This window comes from Uloborus diversus, chromosome 3 (assembly GCF_026930045.1).
Source record: "Uloborus diversus isolate 005 chromosome 3, Udiv.v.3.1, whole genome shotgun sequence".
NCBI classification, from domain to species: Eukaryota; Metazoa; Arthropoda; class Arachnida; order Araneae; family Uloboridae; genus Uloborus; species Uloborus diversus.
In genome coordinates, this window is record NC_072733.1 from 144,302,140 (window position 1) to 144,327,538 (window position 25,399).

At 34.3% G+C, this 25,399-nt stretch overlaps 2 protein-coding genes across 2 annotated transcripts in view; one reads left to right on the plus strand and one right to left on the minus strand.

Moving 5' to 3' along the window:
- The window catches only part of LOC129218976 (peroxidasin homolog pxn-1-like), a 59,666-nt gene extending 41,849 nt beyond the window's left edge, over positions 1-17,817 (minus strand). Inside the window, exons 1-4 of the mRNA XM_054853294.1 lie at positions 17,783-17,817; positions 16,057-16,169; positions 5,425-5,536; positions 2,470-2,726 (exon numbers count right to left, since the gene is read on the minus strand). Coding sequence (XP_054709269.1) covers positions 2,470-2,726; positions 5,425-5,536; positions 16,057-16,169; positions 17,783-17,817 — 517 coding nt within the window. The remainder of the gene's footprint in view (positions 1-2,469; positions 2,727-5,424; positions 5,537-16,056; positions 16,170-17,782) is intronic.
- Positions 17,818-21,078: 3,261 nt separating this feature from the next.
- LOC129218977 (uncharacterized) lies at positions 21,079-25,175 on the plus strand. The gene is made up of 3 exons (XM_054853296.1): positions 21,079-21,404; positions 22,955-23,324; positions 24,489-25,175. Exons 1-3 carry the CDS (start codon positions 21,079-21,081, stop codon positions 25,173-25,175), a joined length of 1,383 nt encoding a protein of 460 aa, XP_054709271.1.
- The last annotated feature ends 224 nt before the right edge of the window (positions 25,176-25,399 follow it).

Here is a 25,399-nt window from a genome sequence, read left to right on the forward strand (position 1 = left end):
GAGAGAAAATAAACGCGTCTAGGCACTACATTCGGTTTTTGAATTAACACCAACGAAATATTTTCACGTAATGAGTCATGGCATGAAACAGATTTCTTTTCAAAGCTTTTTTTTTCTTTGCTACGTCTACGCAGTAATTTTATTAAGATAAATACATTTAGTGTATCTGCTGTAGTAGTTAGTTACAGCATTGAATTTTCATCCCGGTTACTTATTAGTTATTTCGTATTGCTAACAATAAACATTTTTGGGAAAAATCCGTGAGACCGCAGACATGACAAGCAATGAACACCATATATTAGTACACGTGATAGAAAAAGCCATACATCACTATGTTAAAACGGTTAACTATAAACAATAAGCAGTACTGAGTTTACTTTGTTGAAACACAACTCTGAAAACGCTAAAAGCCTGTTGGAAAGCCTTAAATGTTATACCATGATTAAATGCCTGTACTTACGCAAGGTTTTGAAGGGTTGTCCCAGAAATGTGAAATTTTAATCCAGTTTCGTTGTGTATTCAAATGTGAAAATTTAATGTACCTACAACTACGTTGCAGCATCGTCGTCCGCCATTAAAGTGGCTGAATTGAACTTATGCCGGAGTGCACAGCGCATGTGCGAGCGAGGCACCTTTGCAGAGGAAAAGAGTCTCTATTGGCTACTGCGTGGGCTGATAGCCTTTCATTACCTTCTTTCATCCACTGAGGTGCTAAAAGATATCGGAACAATATTTCCTAGCCTCTATATCACCCTGTGGCTCCGTCTTTGCACCCTACGGCGGAAAATCGCACCCAGCTGGCACCTCTGGTTATAACAGTGTGTGGCAGAACAGTGGCACCCTTTCTGGTTCCTGTTACTGACACCCCCCCCCCCGTGTGTGTGCGCATTTTTGGATACAATAGGGAAGTCGCAACCTATTAAATGTTCATATTTTGACTATTGGATATTGTTAATTGACCCTTAAACTTAAAAATTCACCATCGCCGAATTTTAAAACACAGCAATTGATTTTTAATGAATTTTTAAAAATCCACGGGCAAAAGTGCGCTCTTCTGAAACGTCACAGGGCACTAATGGGCAGCCTTCCGCCGAAGATCCCTTGTTTTCGTACGGACATTTTGAGCGCACTTATATTTTTATTTTTTAGAAATTCAATAATCCTTTTGAACACACTATGGAGGCCGGTTTCGTTAAAGCACAATCTAAATAATCTTCCTCAAGTAACATCAATGATGATATTCGAATATTTCCGAGAGGATGAGAGATTTAATGTTCCAGAAACGCGAGGAGTTAAATGCGAAGAGATAAGCCTTTTACACTTTGTCTTCGAAGCCAACTGCATGCCTTTCGGCTTCTCCCGTATCGGAAGAGCGCATGACGTCACTTCCTATGCCATTTGACGTCACAAGCACTTTAACTTCAATTTAAAAAACTACTTATCGTATCGCCAAAGCATTTTCACCTATGATGTTCATACATGTTACTATCATATAAAAATAAAATTGAAAAATCGAAAACTTCCCTATTGTGTAAATTATTTAGTGTTTTGAGTTATAAAAAAGTCTTCGTACATTTTTCACATTTAATAGTTCTGAAAATGATTAAAACTTGTAATTTATGGCATTTATATCATCTAATTTAAGCGTTTTGATTATTAAATGTTACTTATCTAGTGCCGATGGCTATTTTTAGGTAAAATTTATGCATAATAGAAATAGCGAATGTACATTACGGCAAACTGAACAATCAACGTACCTTTGAAAAACTTAAATATGTTCGAAAGCTTTAAAAGCTACACTATGATCAAATGCCTGTACTTACGGGAAATTTTGAAGAGTAAATCGTAGAAACTTTAGTATTAATCCAATTTCTTACTTCATTCAATGGGAAAGGGCATCTGCATAGTTACTTCCTGCGTCCGCCATTGATTGTGGTTGAACGATGCTAGAGAGCGCATGTGCCAACGTTTCACCCTTGTTTTTAGGAGGTCTGTGTCTTAACATTTATCAGCGTCATTCACCTTGATCACATTTCCTAGCCTCCATTGCACCCTGAACCACCGTGTTTTCATTTCAGGGAGCCAAATAGCTTTCCAAAGGCACCCGTAGTATTGACAGTGTATATCCCTACATATATTTCACTCCTGATCTGAAAAACCTAGGGCCCCCTTCAGATTGGCCCGGGCCAACAGGTGTCCCTTCTCCCTCCCCCATCCACAATTTAGAAGAAACGTTTTCAAATATAACCTATATATTGAATTTTAACTACGAAAATCAAAACTTGCGTATATTGCAGTATTAATGCATAAGCGATATAAAACCTCCATTCCCCGCCCCCTCCCCCATTGCTGTTTTCTTGAGGTATACCACTATTGTTGCTGGTAAGCGAGTCACATTTTACTGTTTTATCTTGACTAAACCGTTTAAAAATTACACTAGTCAAAGTATTATAAAATCCAAATACGTACCATTTGCGTAAGCTGGCTGTAACCATCGTCTGTAAGGCTGTTCAGTTTTACCCCAACATGGATTATAAAAATTATTGCATGATCCATCGAATGTTCTATAGTATTGAGTACCTTGGTGACAAGTCAACTTTTGTTGAGGAGGAATGACAACAGCTTGTTGAGAAAGAAATCCTTCGATGTCTCTAGGTTGCAGACTTTGCAAAACATTCAGACGTTGATTTACGTTCAGTTCAACTACAGCAGATCGTGGCGAGTAACTGAAATTGAAAATATAAGAATAACAGTACTTATTCATAGTATTTAATTATACAGAGTTCACGCGATTTCCAATTTTTATAGTCGGAAGAGGTAATGTGAACCACATGCTTGGAAATTATTAATCAGTTTTCAAATTCACTTATTAGATATCTACCATTACTTAAAATCTACAGTTCTTTTTCGATGAGACAGTAACAAAATCAATCTATGTTAAAATGTGGCTTCAAAAGCACGAATTAATAGAATATCTATGAATAAAAGGGGAAAGATTACCAAATAAGAGGATCGTTCGGAAAGTTCCATTTTGAAATACAAAAAAGAACAGATAGAACAAAGAAATTTATCTCACGAAAATCGACCATCCTTACGCTATTATTTCGACAGTGCTCCTAGATTTTCCGAGCATTTGTCATAGCGTCGTACAAGGTTTTGAAAACTTATTCGTAGAATGTCGCCGCCTCCGTAGTCAATCATAAGGACATTTACAGGGCTCTGACTGGGACGCTTTTGACCATCCTCCGCACAGCCCCGACACCGCTCCCAGCAACTTTCATTTGTTTCGGCATCTAAAGTCTTTCCTTGGTTGTCGGCAGTACAAAAGCTATGATCAGCTCATAGAACATGTTACCCCATAGTTCGGAAATTTCGGTATTAAAAGGAGTTCTAGGCTTAGGGACAATTAAATAGATGCTTTATGTTTCTTACTATTGCAGTGGATAATAAAAATATACCAAGCGGGAAACATTAAATCAGGGAGTGGGATAAAAATTTAAACATTGTTTAAAAGTTGGCAGTTCCCAATTTAACAGTGGGAGATATTCGTTAATGTTTTCCGTTTTCATACATAGTTTCATTTATAGCAACTTTCTGTACCGACAATTTTTAGCAGAAAAAAGTTGTTTTATTATATTGTCACTGCGTAGAAACCCTAAAAGTAACGGAAAGAGTGCTAAAACATCTAAGAAACGAATTTAGCTCGAAAAAAGGACAGAAAAAAGTTGACAGTTTTCCTGAGGAAATACGAGTATCCGCTTTGAGAAAAACGTATTTTCTGAAAACTAACGTAAAATACGTAACAATTTATTATTATCGGAGAAGCAATTTTCATAAACCAGGAAAAAATGACGTCGAAAGAGAGATAACGTATGGAACGGAAAATCTAAAATTGGGGTTTAAAATATTGATTTCTAATTTCAACATTTATTTCTTCACTATGTATTTGCTGACAATTTTTTCGATAATTGAATTTTTTCACAAAACTATGAAATATGGCACCTAAACAACATTTATGGATCCTTTTATAGGTAATTCTTACAGCCGTATTCCGGTTACTCGTTTTAAAAATACAGAGTACCGGTATTTCATTTTTGGTCCGGTATTGCAATCACTAACCTGAATGTTTTTGAAGCTATCAAAGGTTACTTGCCACAGCTGAACTCCCTAGAGAACTTGCTGCCTTATAATTTATTTTAGTATCTTAATTTTAAAAGAACAGCAAAACCTGTAAAGTTGACCACCCTTGTCTGCTTTTGCCAGGTCAGACGCGGATCCAGGATTTGGCTCAGGAGGGGGCAATTTTTTTTTAACTTCCGCACCACCAACCTGCCCCGCTAAAATGAATTCATAAAGTGGAAAAATCACATTTTTGTTTGCTATTCACATTGTCTTTACTTTTAATATTCAGCTATTTTTCCGTCAGCTAAAAATATTAAGTAAAAATACATTGCTAATGGAAACCCAAAAATAATTTGTATAAACTAATGTGGAACCAGGCGCGGATGTAAGGAGAGGGTCATGGAGGTCATGACCCCCTAAACCGTCGACAATAGTATCCATCCACATTATGTTCAAGCACTTTATGAATAAAATGTACACAATGTCTTCAGTTCATTAATTATTTGAAAGTAAATATTTGAAATACTACTTTTTTCATTGCTTATGAAATTAATTTGAAACGTGCGTGTCCTACTGGGGCTTTAGTCCTGCCTGATTTGGTGATTTTTTGACACTCAAGCAGCTTCGGAAATTGTTCATACCAAAGACCGTAGGTTCGTTTATGAGGTCATTCTTCAGCATGACCCCCCCCCCCAAATGGTAGTCTGTATCCACCTGTGTAGAACCTAATGTGATTTTATAGAGGAGTTCTCAGAACGGATGACACCTAGGATGTTAATTTGTGTTGTTACCTCTCTCACCCTCCCAGTAAGAAAGGAAAAACGTATAGAAACAATGTAAAAGGAAAAACCCTATGTCCCTAGGGAGGCACTGCACTACAAGTGGTCAACTGAAACAGGTTTCACTGTACCACCAGAACTATGAGAAAAACACACTTCGACTATTCCAACTAGCAACCCCTCCCCCTCCCATACATCTTACCCGCAACGGTCAGGAAAATATTAATCATTGTGGAACAACTCTGCCAGCAAAAGTTACAAGGAGAAGCTAACGAGAGCAGCACCTTCTCTTCTTGGAGAGAGAACTTTGTTCACCACGAGAGTTCTGAAGGGCTAATACCAAATCAAGTGAATAAGGATAGATGACTGAAATAAAACTTGATAAACGCTATTTTTCTAATATTTATAAACACTTAAACTCAAAAGTGCAACCAAAAAACTTAATGTTTCGATTTTAGGGATATCAACTTCTTTATAGGGCATCAAGACGCGTATGGATTCAGACGTAATTGATCAAACTTACTTGAGAAGATCCTTCGTGACGTCCAATAAATTTCTTGAAATATGATGCATCATAAACTCTTCTTCATTTGGATCGTGAACAAGAGCTAGATAACTTGATGGGTCTGAAGAATCTAAAATTTAAAAATTCAGCCACGTTATAAAATTTAGATGTGACAGTAGAAATTGCATTTAAAAAATTAGCACTATCTTGAGCACATTTAATACGTGCTTATTCTTAAATTTTAGAGCTATTTCTTTCTTTTAAACATAGCAACTAGAATTGTTAAATTCTTTTTTTGTGAAGAAGCAAATCTATTTACTTCGCAAAAATAATGGAGAATCAAATCGTTTAAAATCTAAATTACATTTTCATAACTTAGGAAAAATGATAGCCCACTTTTTTTTTTTATAGAAGTAAAATATTTCACATTGCAGTCTACTTGTTCGTGCTGTTTTTCAGTGCTCGTTTTATTAAGCGTGCGATTCAAGCTTAAAGATTATAAGTATGGTTAAAAGGACAATCTGAAATTTGTCTCCTGCGTTTTCAAAGACAATTTAACTTTCCATAATTTTTTAAATTATCTCGAACACAACTACTGAGCAATGGTCCGATTTAATCTATTTCTAAATTTTTTTTAGATAAGCAGGTGTCCGTGAGCAAAAGCAAAAATCTTCATTTTAATGATCGCTCTAAGAAAGAATAGCTGGAAGTCCCGCAATAACATTCAGAAAAATTAATTTTTCGTCAAATTTCTAAAACAATCCAGCACTTTTATACAGGCGCACATGAGTCCAGCTGTGAGTTACCCCATTAAACCGTGAGAGTCCATTCGGATTGTCAGGTTTTCTTTGAACAAAAAATTTATATTTGTTGTGGAAAAGTTTGCTAAGAGTTCCGTGTCAAATGCTTTAACCACGCCTCACGTGGCAATTCATTATTTTGAAGAAAACAGACTAAAGGAAAGTGAACAACAGATTTTCTCTTAACAAGTTCGTTTACCAGGTGAATGAGAGGCCATATCGGACTAGTCGGAAATTAGGGGCGCGACCCTTAGAGGCTCCGGGTAGGTGGCCCACCACCTTGGCTCTCTGCGACCTTGCTTAGTTACTAGTCTTTGATGGGAGATTGGAAACAGAAAGCCAGCATATGAGAGCGCCCCGTGTTAAATTTATAACGCTACGCCCAATTTAATATTACCCAATTTAAAATTTTAATTTAAAATAATGTCTAGTAAGTAATATATTTTTGACTTGTGTATTTTATTATGAAATAAACATAGCTTTAAGATTTTTTTTTTCAATAATGTAACGGTAAACACAAAATTGTTCACTTTTTGTGCACCGAATTCGTAATGAAATACCTTTCTGGTAAGGGAGGGGCGACAGGAAATTGTGCTGCGCGTTGCAATCTCTTCGGACGGCCTCCACTTTGGATACTATACCAACTAGAAACGCATTCGACTTGACAAAGTTCAAAGATTTTTAAAGTACGCTTGCTCAGTTTCAAAAGCAGTGCAAATACTCAATCGTAAAAAAAAAAGTTTAAGCTTTAAGAGCCATTATTTTGAAATTCAGACAAAACGGAAATTTTGGCAGTAACCATTTGATTTTCCTAATGTTTTTTATATGTCGAAGTAGGTCATGAAAAGTAAACATTCTGAAATTTGTAGCCTTCCAAAAAATTTTTTTCGCTCGTTAAAAATTCCCAAAGTTTGACGTTTTGCAGCGCTTTTTTAGAAAATTTCTAAAAGTCGCATTTCAGTGCGCTATAGCTCTTTACAGAAACACCACCTCACGGTTATATTTATTGGTTGTGCTGTTTCTAGTGATGATGACTTCATAGTTATTTTGGTTGGTGGTTGTTGCTGCTTTCTTCAGATAAGGGGTCGCAAAGTATGTATTTTATCCGTTTTCGTGCAAGTTTAACCTGCGTTATTTCCCCCAAAAAAAGTCACCCCCCCCCCCCCCCGAAAAAACTTTCACATATACTGAAAGTTTATACTATGAAGAGAGTAAATGGCACAAAATTTGTTTGAGGTTTAATTTTTTAGGAGAAAAATACTGATATTTTTCAAAAATTGCTTTTTTGATCGCAATTAACTCAAAACAGCATCACTAGGAAAAAAATGCTTTTATATATTATGGTACGTGGCTATGTGTAAAACATCATGAAAAAGAAAGCAGCATGGGATCTCTTGTTTTCCAGAAAATAATCTTTTTGTAGCTCATTTTATGCGTTTTCAGAAAATCATAGCCATGAAGTTTAGAGAATCACAGCGGGATTATTTTGGCAAAAAAGGAATGAGCTTGCATATAGATGTTCTGTTTTTTAAAAGAGACAGTGATATAATTGAAAAACAGGTATACTTTACTGTAACTCAACAAAGTAGCCAAGGACTTGAACGTACTTTATGCGTTATGGAGTATGTAGCACAGCAAATAAAATCGGATTTTCCTAACATACACGGTATTTTCATGAAATCTGACAATGCTGGTTGCTATAGTGGAAATAGCCACATTCAGATAGAAGCAGCAATTTTACACCAGCTAGGATTTCAATTGCTACGTCTTGATTACAATGAGCCACAACGTGGTAAAGACCAATGTGACAGGGAGGCAGCTAATGCTCAGCATTATCGTAGTGCTTTCCTGAATTCGGGAAGAGTCATATGTAATGCCTCAGACTTGAAGGAGAGTCTACTTTACATGGCAGGTGTGAGCAAATCTAAAATGTCCATAATTGAATTTAATGCAAAAACAATATGAAAATTTCAGAAAATCAAAAATATAAATTATTAAAATATAAAATCAAAAATATATCATTCGGTGGAAATAAACAGTGGGTTAAAAGTATGGCAGTATTTCGACGTCTGTAAAAGGAAAGGAAATTTCATTTACAGAAGATGCTTTCGTTACATCTGGTCACTCAGTTATTTCGAAATTCTCTTCTGCGGAATATCAACGTCCTCAAAGCATTGTCAAAGCACAGAAACTACAAAGATTGGAAGGGAGTATGCTGCTTCCTATTTCTACTCAGAACCAGATTGCATGAGCACATCTCAAAAAAGATGACTACGAACAGCACATTTACTCTGGAAAACACAGTTATGTCAAAGTAGCAACATTGTCTGATGGAGTAAAGAAAAACTACGTCAACATGCTGCAAGGACATAAAAGTTGTTTTTCTTACGGTCTTGGTCAGGCATCTACCAGTCAACAAGGAGAAAACAAAGAAAACATTTCGGAAATCTCATGTGAGGGGTGGGCTCTCCCAACTTGGGAAAGTACACGATTTTCATTGAAACAAAACAGTTTCTTTATGAAAAGTTCCTTTATGGTGAGAAAACCGGAAGAAAACAGACGCCCAACCAAGTAGAACATCCAATGAGAACAGAGATGATTGAAGACAAAAATATTCCAACCGAACGAATATCTGACAAGTCAAAATCAAGCTGCTATTAACCGATATACAAAGCAAAAAGCAAGTAATTCTGATTAATAAAGAACCGACAGCCATTTTTCTTCCATTGCTATGGACATAATTATTTTAGGATTGATACGATGAATCAATAAATATATGATATCGATTTATTTTTCAGATTTACCTGAAATTAAAATACCATCAATCTGTAAAAATCAGAAAAATAAAGTATTTCTAGTATTTTTCTCTCTTTATACACACATATATACATTCTTACTACATTCCTTAAGTTTTAGCAGATCTAATCTGCATACTGGACACGTTTTACGTACGAGAAAACGCATAAAATGAGCTACAAAAAAATATTTTCTGGAAATCAAGAGATCCCATGCTGCTTTTTCATGATGTTTACACATAGCCAGGTACCATAATATATAAAAAGGTTTTTTCCTAGTGATGCTGTTTTGAGTTAATTGCGATCAAATAAGCACAATTTTTGAAAATTTGAAAAATATCAGGGTAAAAAAAATCAGTAATCCAACGTCAGAAAGCACAAATATTGCAGACACGTGTTTCGGTGTTATAAGGAACACCTTTTTCAATGCAAAGAAATGTGAGCTTCTGGGTGAAAAGTCATCCGAGAAAAGCAACACGGTGGAACAGGAGTTATTATAAATATCAAAAACTAGAAATTAAACAAAACAAAAAAGATAAAGACACCTGGAGGCAAAATTTATTATATAATTCCATCAGGAAAAACCGTTAAGTAATAAATTTTCCAAGAAAACCCATAAACAATGCAAAAAGTCCAAAAATGAAACCACTCTGAATAAATTAGCAATAAATTTACCAGCGGGAAAAACTATGTATGAAAGCAATGTATCAAATGGGAAAAAGGCATTTAAGAACAAAGTGAAGGATAAACATATTGGAATTAGTTAATCACAAAACGAAATAAGAAAGCAAAAAATGAAAAAATAAAAGTAAGAAATGTACGACATTTACATAAAAAATAATATAAAAACTAAACCAATTTTAACAAAGGAGTCCACACAGAAGAAAAAATAGGGAATTGCAGTAAGATCATTGACTAAATTAGAACGGTTCCTCAGGATGTGGAAAGATTCCCAAAAATCAAGATCCAACGAATTGGGGCATTTTTGGATAATTTGATAAGAGTTAAAATCAAAAGAATGATTTGATTCCCAACAGTGTTGGGCAATACTGGATTTATTCAGCTGTTGTTTCCTCACATAGTTTTGATGTTCTTTTAACCGAAATTTCAAAGAACGGCGGGTCTGTCCGATGTATCCGTGTCCGCAATTGCAAACAATTTTATAGATCCCACAACAATTAAGAGGATGAATAAGATTTTTAAGAGAAGAGAAAGAAAGTTTATTAATAGGAGAAAATACTACTTTGAATCGCTTCAGAATCTTAGCAACCTGAAAACTAATACCAGGGAAGAAAGGCAGAACAACTAAATTCTTAGTGTTAAAAGTTCTATTAAGAGCAATATTTTGAGATTTTTTGCAAAGTTTTTTATAAATGGAATCAACTAAGGTGGGCGGATAGTCTCTATCAACGGTTAAAAGAACATCAAAACTATGTGAGGAAACAACAGCTGAATAAATCCAGTATTGCCCAACACTGTTGGGAATCAAATCATTCTTTTGATTTTAACTCTTATCAAATTATCCAAAAATGCCCCAATTCGTTGGATCTTGATTTTTGGGAATCTTTCCACATCCTGAGGAACCGTTCTAATTTAGTCAATGATCTAACTGCAATTCCCTATTTTTCTTCTGTGTGGACTCTTTTGTTAAAATTGGTTTTGTTTTTATATTATTTTTTATGTAAATGTCGTACATTTCTTACTTTTATTTTTTTCATTTTTTGCTTTCTTATTTCGTTTTGTGATTAACTAATTCCAATATGTTTATCCTTCACTTTGTTCTTAAATGCATTTTTCCATTTGATACATTGCTTTCATACATATTTTTTCCCGCTGGTAAATTTATTGCTAATTTATTCAAAGTGGTTTCATTTTTGGACTTTTTGCATTGTCTATGGGTTTTCTTGGAAAATTTATTACTTAACGGTTTTTTTCCCGATTGAATTATATAATAAATTTTGCCTTCAGGTGTCATTTTATCTTTTTTGTTTTGTTTAATTTCTAGTTTTTGATATTTATACTATCTCCTGTTCCACCGTGTTGCTTTTCTCGGATGACTTTTCATCCAGAAGCTCACATTTCTTTGCATTGAAAAAGGTGTTCCTTATAACACCGAAACACGTGTCTGCAATATTTTGCAATATTTGTGCTTTCTGACGTTGGATTACTGATTTTTTGAATTTTCAGCACAAAGGTATTTATTCGTTATCAGGGTATGTTTCCCCTAAAAAAATTAAACTTCAAACAAATTTTCTGCCATTTACTCTTTATAGTATAAACTTTCAGTATATGCGACTTTTTTTTTGGGGGGGGGTGGCTTTTTGGGTGAAATAACGCAGGTTAAACTTGCGCGAAAACGGATAGAATCCGTACTTTGCGACACCTTATCTGAAGAAAGCAACAACCCCCAACCAAAATAACTATGACGTCATCACTAGATACAGTACAACCAATAAATATAAACATAACCGTGAGGTGGTGTTTCTGTAAAGAGCTATAGCGCACTGAAGTGCGACTTTTAGAATTTTTCTAAAAAAGCGCTGCAAAACCTCAAAGTTTGGGAATTTTTAACGAGCGAAAATGATTTTTGGAAGGCTAAAAATTTCAAAATGTTCACTTTTCATGACCTACTTTGACATATAAAAAAAATTAGGAAAATCAAAAATGGTCTCTGCCACACCTTGTCTGAGCTTCAAAATAATGGCTCTTAAGAAATTGGGTGTTCGGATATACAGCATTTCCGATTTTGCTCAAATTTTCATGGTGGATTCTTTTAAACATTTAAAATTTGTATTTTTTCTTCCAAAAAAAAAATTTGGGAGAGAGGTAAAAATTCGTAAAGTGGAACCCGACGTAGAGGTTTTTCCAAATCTGCTTTTTTTTTTTAAATTCGATTTCTGTGTATTGAGCATCAGCCAAAAAAATTCTTGTGTTGATAATGACATTTAGTACCTAAATTGAAATATACAGTCTAAGTCCCGACTTACGTGAGGGATGCGTTCCAAGACTCCTCGCGTCAGTTGAAATTTTGCGTTGTGGAAAAATGTATACAATTTTTTTTTAAACATACGAAATTCTTTTACACATTCGTAAACACCCCTCAAACTGCTTTAAAGCATTACTCAACGATACATTACCATTTCTTACATAGGGAACTAAACTTTTACTATATTTAATAAAAAAGCTGTTTTATTCAACATAATTTACTCAGATTCACAAAATGATTGATGGGTGGGTGGGAAAGACATACAATAAAACAGTATGTAATAAAATTCTACACTATTATAGTACTGTACAGTAAATACAGTAATAATATGTATGAGTTAAAAAATGAAGGTGATAAATTATGTTCCATGATCAGATCGTTATTCTTATCTAATACATTTTAAAATACAGTTGCTTCGCCTTTTCTTTTATAACGTTAAGATTTATGGCAACAGCCCCTCTTCCCGATCCCCTTAATTCACAATACAAGAGCAGCTTTCATTTTCATAGCATTTACTTCACTTAAACTCTGCAAGCTGCAATATTGAAACTAAGTTCTGAACTTTTACGGATATCTGTTTTGTCTCTTTAATTGTATAATGGAAAATTCACTCCTCATAGCGTTCGACATTTTGTAGTTTTTCAAGCATATCGAGAATCTTAACTTTTTTTTCTTGCCAGAAACTTTTTTCCCCCACCTTCACAAATTTTAGATGAAACAACGCGTTAAAGTGGCATTATATTTCATCTACTTGAATGTTTAGGATGAAAAAAACGAGCTGATGATGAACATCACATGACTAACTTTTACTCCAATTTAATGTCATTTCCGTATTATTGGCAATTTTAATGTGATTCAATAGTTTCTCTCTAAATATCAACAGTGGCGAATTTGAAACTAAATTTTAAAAAACCCTCCAAATTTGCCGCCAATTTGGCGACAAAACTTGTCTACCAAAAGACTGGCGATATATCGCCTAGTGTCCGCCATATTGTAACACCACTTTAGTTTACTTCGAAATTAACAATGATTTCCCCCCAAAAAGGAGGGAAAGACCCCCATTCATTAGTCTGTAAAAAACGAGAGTTAATGAAGCAATTACGTTGACGTTACCGGCGAGTTTTTGCGCAGACTGTTGAGTAGAAGCATGGACTGAGCTGGTTTTTAAATAAAACCAGCTTTTGGTAGCTGTTTTCGACCAGAGATTCTCTTTCCAAATCGCTCTGTAGAGAGATAATATCAACTAACAGAAGAAAAAGCCTTGAAGCTTCAGATATTGAGCTGGGTTTTTATAAAAACCTCTTATCTTGTACAAAAGATATTTTAAAGTTGAAATGAAAAAAATTTATAACTAGGGATACATTGCAGTTACTTTCTTATGGCTTGCAGAAAATATCATTTCAAATACAGTTCTTTAAGTTTTAAAGAACTATTATAAACATTTGAGATAATTTGGCATGTGTATTATGCTATCACTATTGCAATCTTTTAATCTAATACAATTATTAGAAGAGGCTGGGGCCAACCCACTGCTTTTCTTGGACTTCTTGCACATCTTTGGACTCTTTGATTAGGACTCTTTGAATTAGTCCCACCCATCCACCACAATTATTAAGCCGCCCATTTTTTTCATTCGTAAGGACTTAGCAACGTCGGTAAGCACAATAAATTTGTACGAACTATTGGGGCTCAAGTTGGAGAAGGCAACTCTTCATCCCTGTTTGAAAATTTCCAGATTTGTGGGAAGCACGCAAATAAAACTCTGGGCGGCCAAAAAAAATCTTAATACTTCTGACGATCATTTTTACCTATTCTTAATTTCTCCGAATTCAAATGTCGCCGTTTTCCCCGTTAGAACTGGTTTTTATACTAAACTAGAAGCCGTTCTCCCCGCCTTCCACAGATTTTTAAATTTCAAAGCCATTATTTTGATTTGCAGCGGAAGTGAGCAAAATAAAGTTAAAATACTTCTGAAGTGATACTGGCGAGAAGCTCAAAACCAAAGATTTGTTTCAAGGGGAAAGATTTAGGTTGGCATTCTCTCCAAGAATATTTTCAAGATAAACTATTTTTTAAACAAATTTTTTCCACTTATTTTTCAAGTTAAAATCAGAATATCGGTCGCACTCTTATAAGTTCCATTTCCGAAAATATGTTCATTAAAACTGTTCGAAGCGTTGCATGTTGCATACAAATTGAATCGCAAATTTTCCGACAAATTTCATGTATTATTCATATTTATTCAAGTTTCATTCACATATATAATTCCGAGTAAAAATGAAATTTCTTATAATAGTATTTAATGTACACCCAAACCTGTTTTTATACGGTCTTTTATGCGATTTTTTTTTGCGCAGTAGATTAAAATTTCAATCAGATTGGGATTCAATTGACGAAATTTTTAAAACAAGGGCGAGGTAGTATCTTCAAGTGCTGACAGGGGAAACCTCGATGGGAAGTCACTGACCTCCCAAAAATTTCCTCATTCGGGAAATTTCGTCTGACTCTACTCGGCAAAAATTATCACTTTGTTTATTTTAATTTCTTTAAATATTAAAAGTTTTTGGATTATATTGTATGAGACTTTTTATGCGGTCCATATTCATCGCATTAAAAAGAAATAACTGTATTGCGAAAACCACTTTTTAAAGCTACTCGTGAAGTTACGAACATTTTTCAAGCGATTTTTTTATGCAGTCCCTATCCACAGCATAAAAACAGGTTCGGGTATGTATTAATGGAGATGCGCCGTCCCCATCGTTTATCCCTTTTCGACAATTTTACGATATGTTTTAGGACGATTATTTTGATAAATTAAGAAATAGAAGTATGAGTTATAGTAATGAAAAATATAACATTATCTTTATATATAAAAAGGGCTGCATGTGTGTGTGCACCTTTTACAAATCCACAATTTACGTCTGCCAAATGGGCCATCTTTGCCAAATGGGGCACAAAGATCCTTTAATGTTTAAGAATTCTTATGACGTTTTTTCGCCAGAAAAACAGTCAAACTGAATGTTGACGCACGCTCAGTAATAACGATAACAGAATTTGAGAGTTTTAAAAATAACTAAAGAGGTCCAAATTCAAGTTGAGTGATAAAATCACTTGTCTACAATTGGACGTGAAATTTCGCACTAATTTTTTCCGCTTTTATTCTTGAAGTCTTGTTGTTGAACATGCGCCACTCGACACGACTTTTATTTTCGAAATAGACCGGGCAACGCAGCTAGCATACTGCATGAGCAGGTACAGGGCAGTAATTGCAAGATTTCATTTTTGTCATCTATCGTAAGTTAGCTTTATTGTACAAGCTTGCTTATTTGGTTTCCGATGAAAAACAGTAACTTCAACTTTTCCCTATTGTTAGTAGGGAAGCAAACACATTTCTTAATATCTCGAAAACTTATTTCTGCAGATACTGCCGTTTACCTGCCCACGGTAGTATACTATAAAGTACTTTTGATTGCTAACTTGCCTCTCGTTCCGTGAAAACCTTGTCACTGCTGTGTCTCACGATGTGCGGAGCTTCCAAGAGCGCGCTTTTTTTTTTAAATCTATTTTTTACAAAGTAAACATATTTTCAGACGTGGGGCTAATACAAATGAGATCGATACTCCCGTTTAACACCAACAAATAAATTTTAAAAATGGTGAAAAACCTCAGAAAAGTTAGTTTTTGATGATTTTTAAAAATATTTTAGGGGTTAATGCATCCATAAGTCTTCCTCCTTGCTGCTAATGTTCATGTTTTAGAACATCCTTTTCGAGCCACACAGAGGAATGCTTATGGTTAATATAATGCTACCTTTCCCTTCAAATCAAAATAATGGTATAAAATTATCGAAAGCTGAAAGGTGGGGGGGGGGAGTTTTTCTCCCGAAAATAATGGGTGATGGAGGAAAACGGGGCCAGTGTTTCGATTTAGAAGGTCATGTCACATAAGAATCAACAGGAATAATGTCAGAAGCAGTTACCATGCCACGCAAGGTAGTTCTTGTCAACCTTGAAAAATATTTACACAGATTAAAATAGTGTGATTTATAATAAAATTGAAACATTCATACCATATATTGAGGTCCAGTTCAACTGGTTCAAGTCGTAATCCTGCGACGACGAATCATGTAACTTTGGAGGAATCAACACCATACCAGACGTCAGAAGAGTAGACATCAATACCCTTTAAGAACGTTAGATTATAAAAATTGATTCATAACAAGTATCTCTATACTTTCCACATAGAAAATTACAGTGAAAAGAAAAATCTTGCACCATTTAGTGAATAATTTCCGTTGAATGATCTTAATTGCTCCGGTGGAATACCGGATTGATAATTCCTCGAAATCTATTGGAACATTTAACCATAAACATAATTAGGCACTGTCCGAAAATCATTTATTTTAGTAAATATCTAGAGCTTATTAATGGTATTAAAAATACATAAAATTTCAGTCAAATCACACTGCATACAAACTTTATTCAAATATAAAAATCTCATTTGAAGAAGGAGTGCCGATTTTTAAATCCTGTTTTGAAAACTAATTACATAATGCAAGGTCTTTCGTCTAATTGAAGAATAGTGTTTAAAATACTTCATAGCAGATTAGTCATTTTCATTGCTTATTTTGACTGAAAAAAAATGAACAGAAAAGAGAATTTAGCAATATAGCGAAACTGCGCCTCAAAACTTGTGAATTGACGAAGATTTATATACAGGGCGTGGTTATACATACGAAATTGGTACCATTTTATTTTCCGGCTGTAGCTATTTTCCAAACAAAAATCATATTGCACATTAGTTAACTGTATACCATTTTTTTAAGATTACTTAAATATTCCTTTTCTGCATCTAAAATACCGATCATTAACATATTATATTTCATGAAGTTTAGATAGAGTAAATTCATTTAAATTTTCATATCTAATAAAAATTTATATTTATTTCCAAGGCTACATGACCGTTAGTAAAATTAGAGATTCATTTAGATTGAATCGCAGTTACAGAAGTTTAGCTGAATTTTATATTTGATCCATAATTGAAGTATCGTAAGGGAAAAAATATTGTAGCTTAAAGTCATCTCGCTTGCCTGAAATATTACTTTTTCTTTATTTACTAGAAAGTCACCAGAAGCTATTAATTGCATCTATACAACCATGAAATATCTTACACAAACATAAAAAGAATATCATCATATGTGTAATTGCTTTTCAAGCTATACATCCAAAAAAAAAATAATAAAAGTACAAGCTACGATAGAAATTGGAAAAGAAATATCTGGCGCGAAATTAACTTCCAAGTCTCCCTTCACGCTGAAGATATTAAAAAAAAATCTATAAGCATTATTGTTCTTATTTAGAGCATCAAGTTTTGGAAAAAATGTCGACTCGTCCCCCCCCCCTCCTCCGTTATCCATTCTTTCGTACAATGTAAAAAGAATTTCAGTGCAAATAAAAAGGTTTTATAACAGCTTATAAGTGAAGTGACTTTTATTTCACAGCGATAATTCTCTTCAGAGGTTAAGTGCAATGAAGGTCGACAATACTTAAGGTTAATGCAATACTAGCATTGCTTTAATAGCTTCCGTACCATGCAGTAGTTGTATAGAATAACCATTCCATTAACATAAAAAAATAACAAAATAATAAAGTAAATAAAAGCCATTACCGATTGCACTTTCGAAAAATTCTGCAAATCTTTTCCCTTCCAATTACCCGTATATCATTAAAATTCCTTGAATTTTGTCAGTACCAGAATAGTGCGTAGCAAAAGTAATAAGAATGAAAAACACTTACCATATGCAGCAAGTGACCGAGTTTAAATCACCCATCTTTAACACAACAGTAACCGAGCTTTTCCGCTGGAATATATACACTCTTCACGATTACGGTTATTTAACAACTAGCACTGTTGTTCCTTAAGTTCTTGATACACCTTCTTCAAGAGTCCAATACATTACATTTACGTTTGAAGCTTCTACTCACTTTTTTTTTTTTTTTTTTTGCAATGGAGACTATGAGCAGTTAATTTCGCAACTTTTACGTATGATTTTATTAATCTTTTGATACAGTTATGCAAATGATGAATAAAAGATACAGATAGACATGAAAAATTTATAACACAAAGAGAGAAATTGCATCCATCGGATAGATGGAATCTAACCAACATCGCTTTCTACTATACTCTGTTCAAGGAAAAGATGGACCGAAAGTGAACTAACAGGTTGTCAGAAGACTTCCCACTGGGCCACTTTTGGGGACTTTCTCTGGAAAAAAAATAAATAAACCAATACTATTTGCATTCGGCATTTGCTTGGTATGAATTATTTCCTATTCAAGCTAAACACGTGACTGTGACATCACCAAATGACACATTTCTTTGTTAACATCTAGACTATCTTTCTTGTGAACGCAAAACAGACGAAAAGTGCCAAAGTCAACCTATTTAGCCCCTAACAGCGTAATTTTTCCAATTGTTATATTTTTTTAATTTTTAAGTAGATAAAAGCTAAAATTGTCGCATGATTCCTTTTAAATTGAAATAACAATGAGTTGAAATAAGGATCACTAATTTTTGTTCATAATACAGAATTTCATGCGAAATCTGGAATTCATTGTTGCTAAAACAACATGATTTACTACATATGACAGGGAGCGGATGTTGTGAGATTTACATTCATATCTGGAGTTTTGTTCAGGTTTCTGACGATGAGGGATTTGATCGGATTTTTGCTTAATCTCATTTTGAGTTTAAACTTAACCAATGAAGATGGAGATCGAAACTGCCTCTCCTCCATTACGTATGCTTCATTTGCTTTTTTCTTCTATATAATACCAGTAATAGACATAGCATGCCATGAATCGACTCATCTACTACATCGCAGTAGAAAAATTACATTTCTGCTGTCATGTTCACGTTTTTGCTATTATGAAAAGCTTCTTAAAAATGTGAAGATGTAGCCTTGTGTTATAAATAGTTTTAAAAACGAAACGACATTTTGTTAGGAAAAAAAAAACATTTTTTATTAACCAAACTCAACGGCATTAACTAGAGGACAATTACTTGATCATTAGTGCAGTTCTCGAAAAATAGACTAAAACTGAAAAACAAAACAAAGCAAAAAAAGAAAAAAGAACTGTGCAAGAATGGACCCTTTTCACGGTTTTGTAATGGTTCCTTTATCATTGTCTCTGCGAGTATTTTGATTCAGTATTCAGCGTTAGTAGTTCTATAAACACGTTTCATTTACGTAATAATCACTGGACTTTACATACATCATGAACATACGTAGGGGTTATACACAGGGGCGGCATTTCAGCATTTCATTTGGGGGGTCGAGTTTCTTAAATACGAATTACCTCAGTATGGAACGAAACACATATTGGCTAACAGCAAGTAATCATGATATGGGGAGGGGAGGGGAAGACTGCATAGTTAAAGAGCCCAACCCCCCCCCCCATTAAAAAAAAATTTGTTGATGCGAGATATGTTTTTCAAAAATAGTATGTATTTTTAAAGAGTATCTATAAAAGCATACTATGCATTGAGCAACTGAAATGCGTTTCTATATAGCGGAAGAAAGTGATGAACAGTCATTAAATATACACACTTAAAGTATGAGCGTAACAATGAATGTAAAATACCATGGCATTTTCCTGTAAAAATCATGCAGCCACATCACTGCACGGGCCTCTCATAACCATTGTTAAGCAGAGCAAACAAGAACGAGATATTTAGCCTATATGAGGAAATTACATCTTTCGTTAAAATTAACCATGATTCTTCATTAGTTTTTTTTCTGTTCTGAAAAGGCCAGTAAAGGCTTGATAAATTTCTAATAATTTAAAAACGAAAAATACTTGTCTGGAAATATGTCATGTTTCAACAACCATTACGGAGAACCAGCAAGATTGTTTTTCTTCAACTTTGATTGGCGATTTACGTAAATTGAATTTTCTCACTTTTTATCATTCCTCTCAAAAAATTTCGGGGTGCAACCGACCCCTCTTGACCCCCCTATTTGCCGCCCCTGGTTATACAGATTTAAGACAGGATGGAAAATGCTGAGAAAAGGGATAAATTTTCGATTTCGATTCCGATTCACAACTGACTACAACTGTATTTATGTCGAGGACTGCATACTAAGTGCCTTGCCTCCACTATTTTTTTTATACCAATAGATTGCAGCACCATCACCGGAACGGACAGAAAAGGGATAAATAAAAAGAGAAAGGGGGCCGTGGTAGCCCGATCGGTAGAGTGCCGGATTCGGGGCCGGAGGGTCCTGGTTTCGAACCTCGATGGTCGAAGACCCACCGTCGTCATTAAAGGGGACTGGGCGACGTTAAATATGCTCGTGGTCTCAATGTCCTCCAAGTGAAACGATACCTCTGGGGGTGCTAGCTCTAGGTAGCTATTAGTTCCTGGACTAGTTCTAAATTCTCATTAACTGTTCGATCCGGTGATGATGCTGCCATCTATCGGTATATAAAATAATGGAGGCAAGGCACATAGTATGCAGTCCTCGACATAAATATAGTTGTAGTCAGTTGTGACTCTGAATAGGAAAAAGAGAATGTGACTTTTCACCATGTTCCTGATGAGGAGCCAAGAGGCTTAAAATCAGAAAAATACTAATATAAAGAAAGTCTTTTTTCTTGTTTAATTCAGCACTCAGATATGGCCTTAGAGTTTAAAAACCACCATTACCCTCTACATTTTATTTTATTTTATAGTTGAAGCTAACGAGCTGCACAGATATCAGAAGGCAACTTAGCGCCTTGCCTTCGGTGACAATATATAGTGAAGATGCTCTGCACAAGCAGGTGCCGGAGCAGGTGCTTTTGATCGCTAAAAAGTGAGGTAGGTACAAAAGGTGTACAAAAGAATGTCGGGTACGTTGGTGATGGTGGGAGTTGGTTTTAATGATAATGCAGCTCTGTCGTACTTTTGCCTGAATGGGATACTTTCACGCCGAGAAGAAGAAAACCCTGGCAACAGCTGTATTATGCAAAACAAACGCACGTTGTAGTGTTAACCATATTGGGAGCGTGGCGATTGTCGTGAATATTATTTTTTTTCTCCAAGAAAAATGGTTACCAGCTGTTGTGCATACGGATGTACGAATAGTAATGTTAAAGAAGTATGCAAGGCGAAGAAAATATCATTTCATTTGTTTCCGCATTCGGATGCAGAGTTAAAAAAAAAATGGGAAGTCAACATCAAGCGGGAGAACTTCACGCCATCTTTAACCACGAGGATATGTTCCGAGCATTTTGAAGAGTCTTGCTTTGAATATCAGCCGTTCACTGAAAAAAGACTGCTGAAGAAAGATGCTGTGCCAACCCTTTTTTCATTTAGCAAGCCGCCTAACAAAAAGAGGAAGATAAATAAATTGTCAGAAGTTTCTGATGCACAGTAAGTAATTTCGTCAAAAATCCATATTTATTCGGTATTTTTATGTGAATTTTCCCCCAAGTAAAAGTGGATGTAAAAAACTCGTGTAGATAAATTTTTGTTGATAGGAATTTTGTTTAAATACTATGATGACTTATTAATATGTATATATATATATAAAATAATTATAATACATATATTAAGCTTTAAAGAAAAAACTTTTAATATTACCACTTTTACTAAGTTATAGAACCTTAAAAATTATTTTCTGTTGTTGAATACGAAAACTCCTGCTCCTGCAATGTGTTAAATTACTTTTTTTTTTTTCACTTGTATTTAGTTTCCTAATCATTATTGCATAGTTTTCAGTTCAGGTGAAATACATTTTAACCATTTTATTTAATCATGGCTTTTGATTAATTGTAAATCCATATGAACATTGTCAAAATTATTTCTCTATCATTCATAATATAAAAGCTGCATGATTCGAGTTATATTCTTTTGAGCAGTGCAATATTCAGGGGGTGCCCACCTCGAGGGTCGGGGGTGTCATGGAAAAAGTGCCATTGAAATTTTTTGAGAGTTTCTTTTGGGAATGCATTTTTCACTTGGATGGGGGGGGGGGCAAGCCTTTGCTCTAGGATGCAAGGCCCCCTGCAATATTCATATCTTGCTTATTTGTAACTTCCTGTTCAAGGGAGTGAAAATCCTTGAGCAAAGTCTAATAAAATAACATAGTGCAAAAAATAACATTATATTTACAGTTCAACCTGCGTAATGGAACATGTAATTTGCCAAGTAAAAGTATTCCATTAAGCAGTATATTCTTCACTCAAAATTTCAATTTGTTTGCATGTGTTTTATTTTTTATTATTATTATTATTATTTTTAATATTACCAACCAAATTTTCCTATATTTATGCATGTGTACAAATCAAAGTGTAGTGCAATGATTGACTTAAATTCAATAAATGTCAATTTCTCAACTGAAGGAAAATATTAATGTAGATTTGAGAGTCTTTTATAGTTTTGCAGATTTGGTACCGTTACATGATTTGAAACTTTAAAAAGTATCAAGCTACTGTAGTTACTGTTGTTAAATTGAAAAAAAAAAAAAAAATTTCGTTCAAAACATCAGTAAAACGTAGAAACAAATTTCAAAATTAAGTTCCTATTCATTTAACTTGTACTTCCATTTCTTTTTTCTTAGTGATGGTGGGAATTTCTTTTCATGGTTTTCAGAAAAAAATATTATCAAATATTCTTTTGTTAAAATTGATTTATATTTATGCATTACAAATATTCTAGCAAATAAAAACGGTTTAAATCAGATGTATATTTAGCTTTAGCATACTTTTGGACAGTTTTGGATGGTCCTGTCTAAAACACAATGGTGATTATTGTTTCTTTCTATTTTAAAAACTAAATTAAAATCTAAAACTCAAAAACATAATTTACTCTTTTAAAAAATTATGGCCAATTCTAAATAATAGGCACAGTTGTCGATTAATCAGTATTGACAATTATTCTCCGCATCCCTAATATAGTTATTTATATATTTTCTTCTTTAGGAGTGGTTATGATCCTGGGGAAGGAACTTCTGCAGGGAATAGAAGAACTACTTCTATACCTCATAGTCTTGACAAAGAAACTCAAACCGACATTGGGTTTGATTTATTAATAGATGAACTTGCTGTTAAGCACAGAGAAATTGAAGAGTTGCGGAGGCAAAGCAGCTCGTTTGATCCCAATATGATGTCAAGTTCTGAAGTCAAGGCTGTTACTGGCTTCAGCAAAAACACCTTCATAAAAATGTACAACTTCTTCAATTTGGAGAAAGATTTTTACAGCGGAAAAACTGCACCTGATAAGCAGTTTTTGCTCTTCCTATGCAGATTGCGGACAGGTTTACCTTTGGACTTCATTGCATATATATTTCAGGTATGTTCATGCTTTTTAGGTTTAGTTTAAATTTTGAATGATTTTTGTTTTTTCAAAATGAAAGATGAAACAAGTCTAATCCTGCTATAGCGAGCCTGGAATGTAGTGATCCAACGGTTGTAGCAAATCTTTTAAATGGTCCCAAGTTATGCCCTACATTGTTAAGGTATTTTTAAATACTTGTTATGATCACTAAGTTCTAGAGAATCGACTGTAGGAATCCAAATATTTATAGAATGTCCAGCTTTTCATATCACTTGTCCCAGCTACATTCCTTATCAATTCTTCTTCTAAACGCCCTCTTCTGCAATAGCTAACCGTTTTTTCACCAGAATAACCTGGTCCACTCATACGCTTGCCTATTATTTCTCTGATAAGATTCTGAACTTCATACTGACCATGGTTAAACTAGGCAAGCAAAAAGCTTTATCCATTGAGAATTTAGTTTTATTCTGAAAGTTTAAAGCATACTGAATTCGCAAGGAATTTTTCCTTTCTAAATCTACTGTAGCGACTATCTGAGCAAATTGTAATTCTAAGGCACCTGTCAGTATTTTAAGCAAATTTTTTTAGATGGAAACTAGATAAACATGAGAATTGTTTACAGTAACTGACAGAATGACCAACAAAATGCTCATACATTCTAAAAGTTGTAACCAAAAATATTTCTTCCCATTCAGTGTATTAAAAAAAAGTAATAAATTTATAAATTTTCATAGTTAGATTATTATACTGAGTACAGCAGTTAATACAATAATCACTCATGGAAGAACAGTAGAGTGTCAAATGTCCGAAACTACTCTGTTTAATTTGAAGGGCTTCATTTATATATTGAAGTGTATTTTTAATAGCAAAAATATTTACTTGCATTAAAATCTGTAAGTTGAAATCTTTCGACCTCATAAAACTTCTTCAGCAGCATATAATAAAATAATAAAATGTTATCAAATAATGAGTTTTCAAGCTATGAACCCAGTTGCCTCGAGGTTCAGCATAAAAACTTGCTAAATTATTATTGCTTTCATCAAAAAAGATTCTTGATTTTAAAAACATACCTGTGCCTACATTGTAATCTGTCATTCATTAAATAAAAATTCATATTTCCTCCCGTATTATTTACTTTTTATGCTCATTTAGTTTCACCATTACTTTTTTTTCTTTTAGATGTCTCCTTCCACAGCCTCAAGAATATTCACTAAGGCTACTGAAGTCTTATATGCGAAAATTCAAACTGTTAATATTTGGCCTTCTAGAGAACAAGTTGATGAGTTTATGCCATTTGCATTCAAAAAAAAATACCCGAAATGTAGACTGATAATTGACTGTACCGAAATCAGAATACAACAACCGTCAAATCCAAAGGAGCAGCAATTAACATTTAGCACATATAAAAATTACAACACTATGAAAGCTTTGCTTGGGATATCACCATCAGGTGGCATAACCTACATATCAGAATTATGGACTGGTTCAATATCTGATAAAGCCGCTTTTTTGGAAACAGATATTTTGCAACGGTTAGAAAGAGGAGATGTAGTTCTTGCCGACAAAGGCTTTACCATTGCTGCTGAACTTGAAAGCATTGGTTGTGAGCTCATAACACCCTTATTTTTAAGGGATAAAATCCAATTTGATATCCTAGAACGAGCCTATAATAAAGGGGTTTCCAATCTACGAGTTCACGTAGAGCGTGCCATTTCCAGAATTAAGAACTTCAACTATTTTGATGCCATTCCTTACAATTCCCTACATAATTTAGATGAACTTTTTCATATTGCTACATTTTTGACAAATTTTTATGGACCCCTAATTGTATCAACATCTCAAGAAGAAGAAAATACTGATGCTTAAAGTTTTGGAGCAAGAGGAGCAGACCTCTATAAAAAACGTGGGCTCAGCTGGCTCCGGCTGACAGTACCCACATGTAGGGCCCCTTGCCTAGGGTTACAGGTGAAAATTTGACATTTCGTTATTAAAATTTCAAGCTGCAAATGATAATGATTGAAATGAATACAAAAAGAAAAGAGAACTACATCCCATCTTTCACAAACTGGAGCAATTATACATTTGTCATG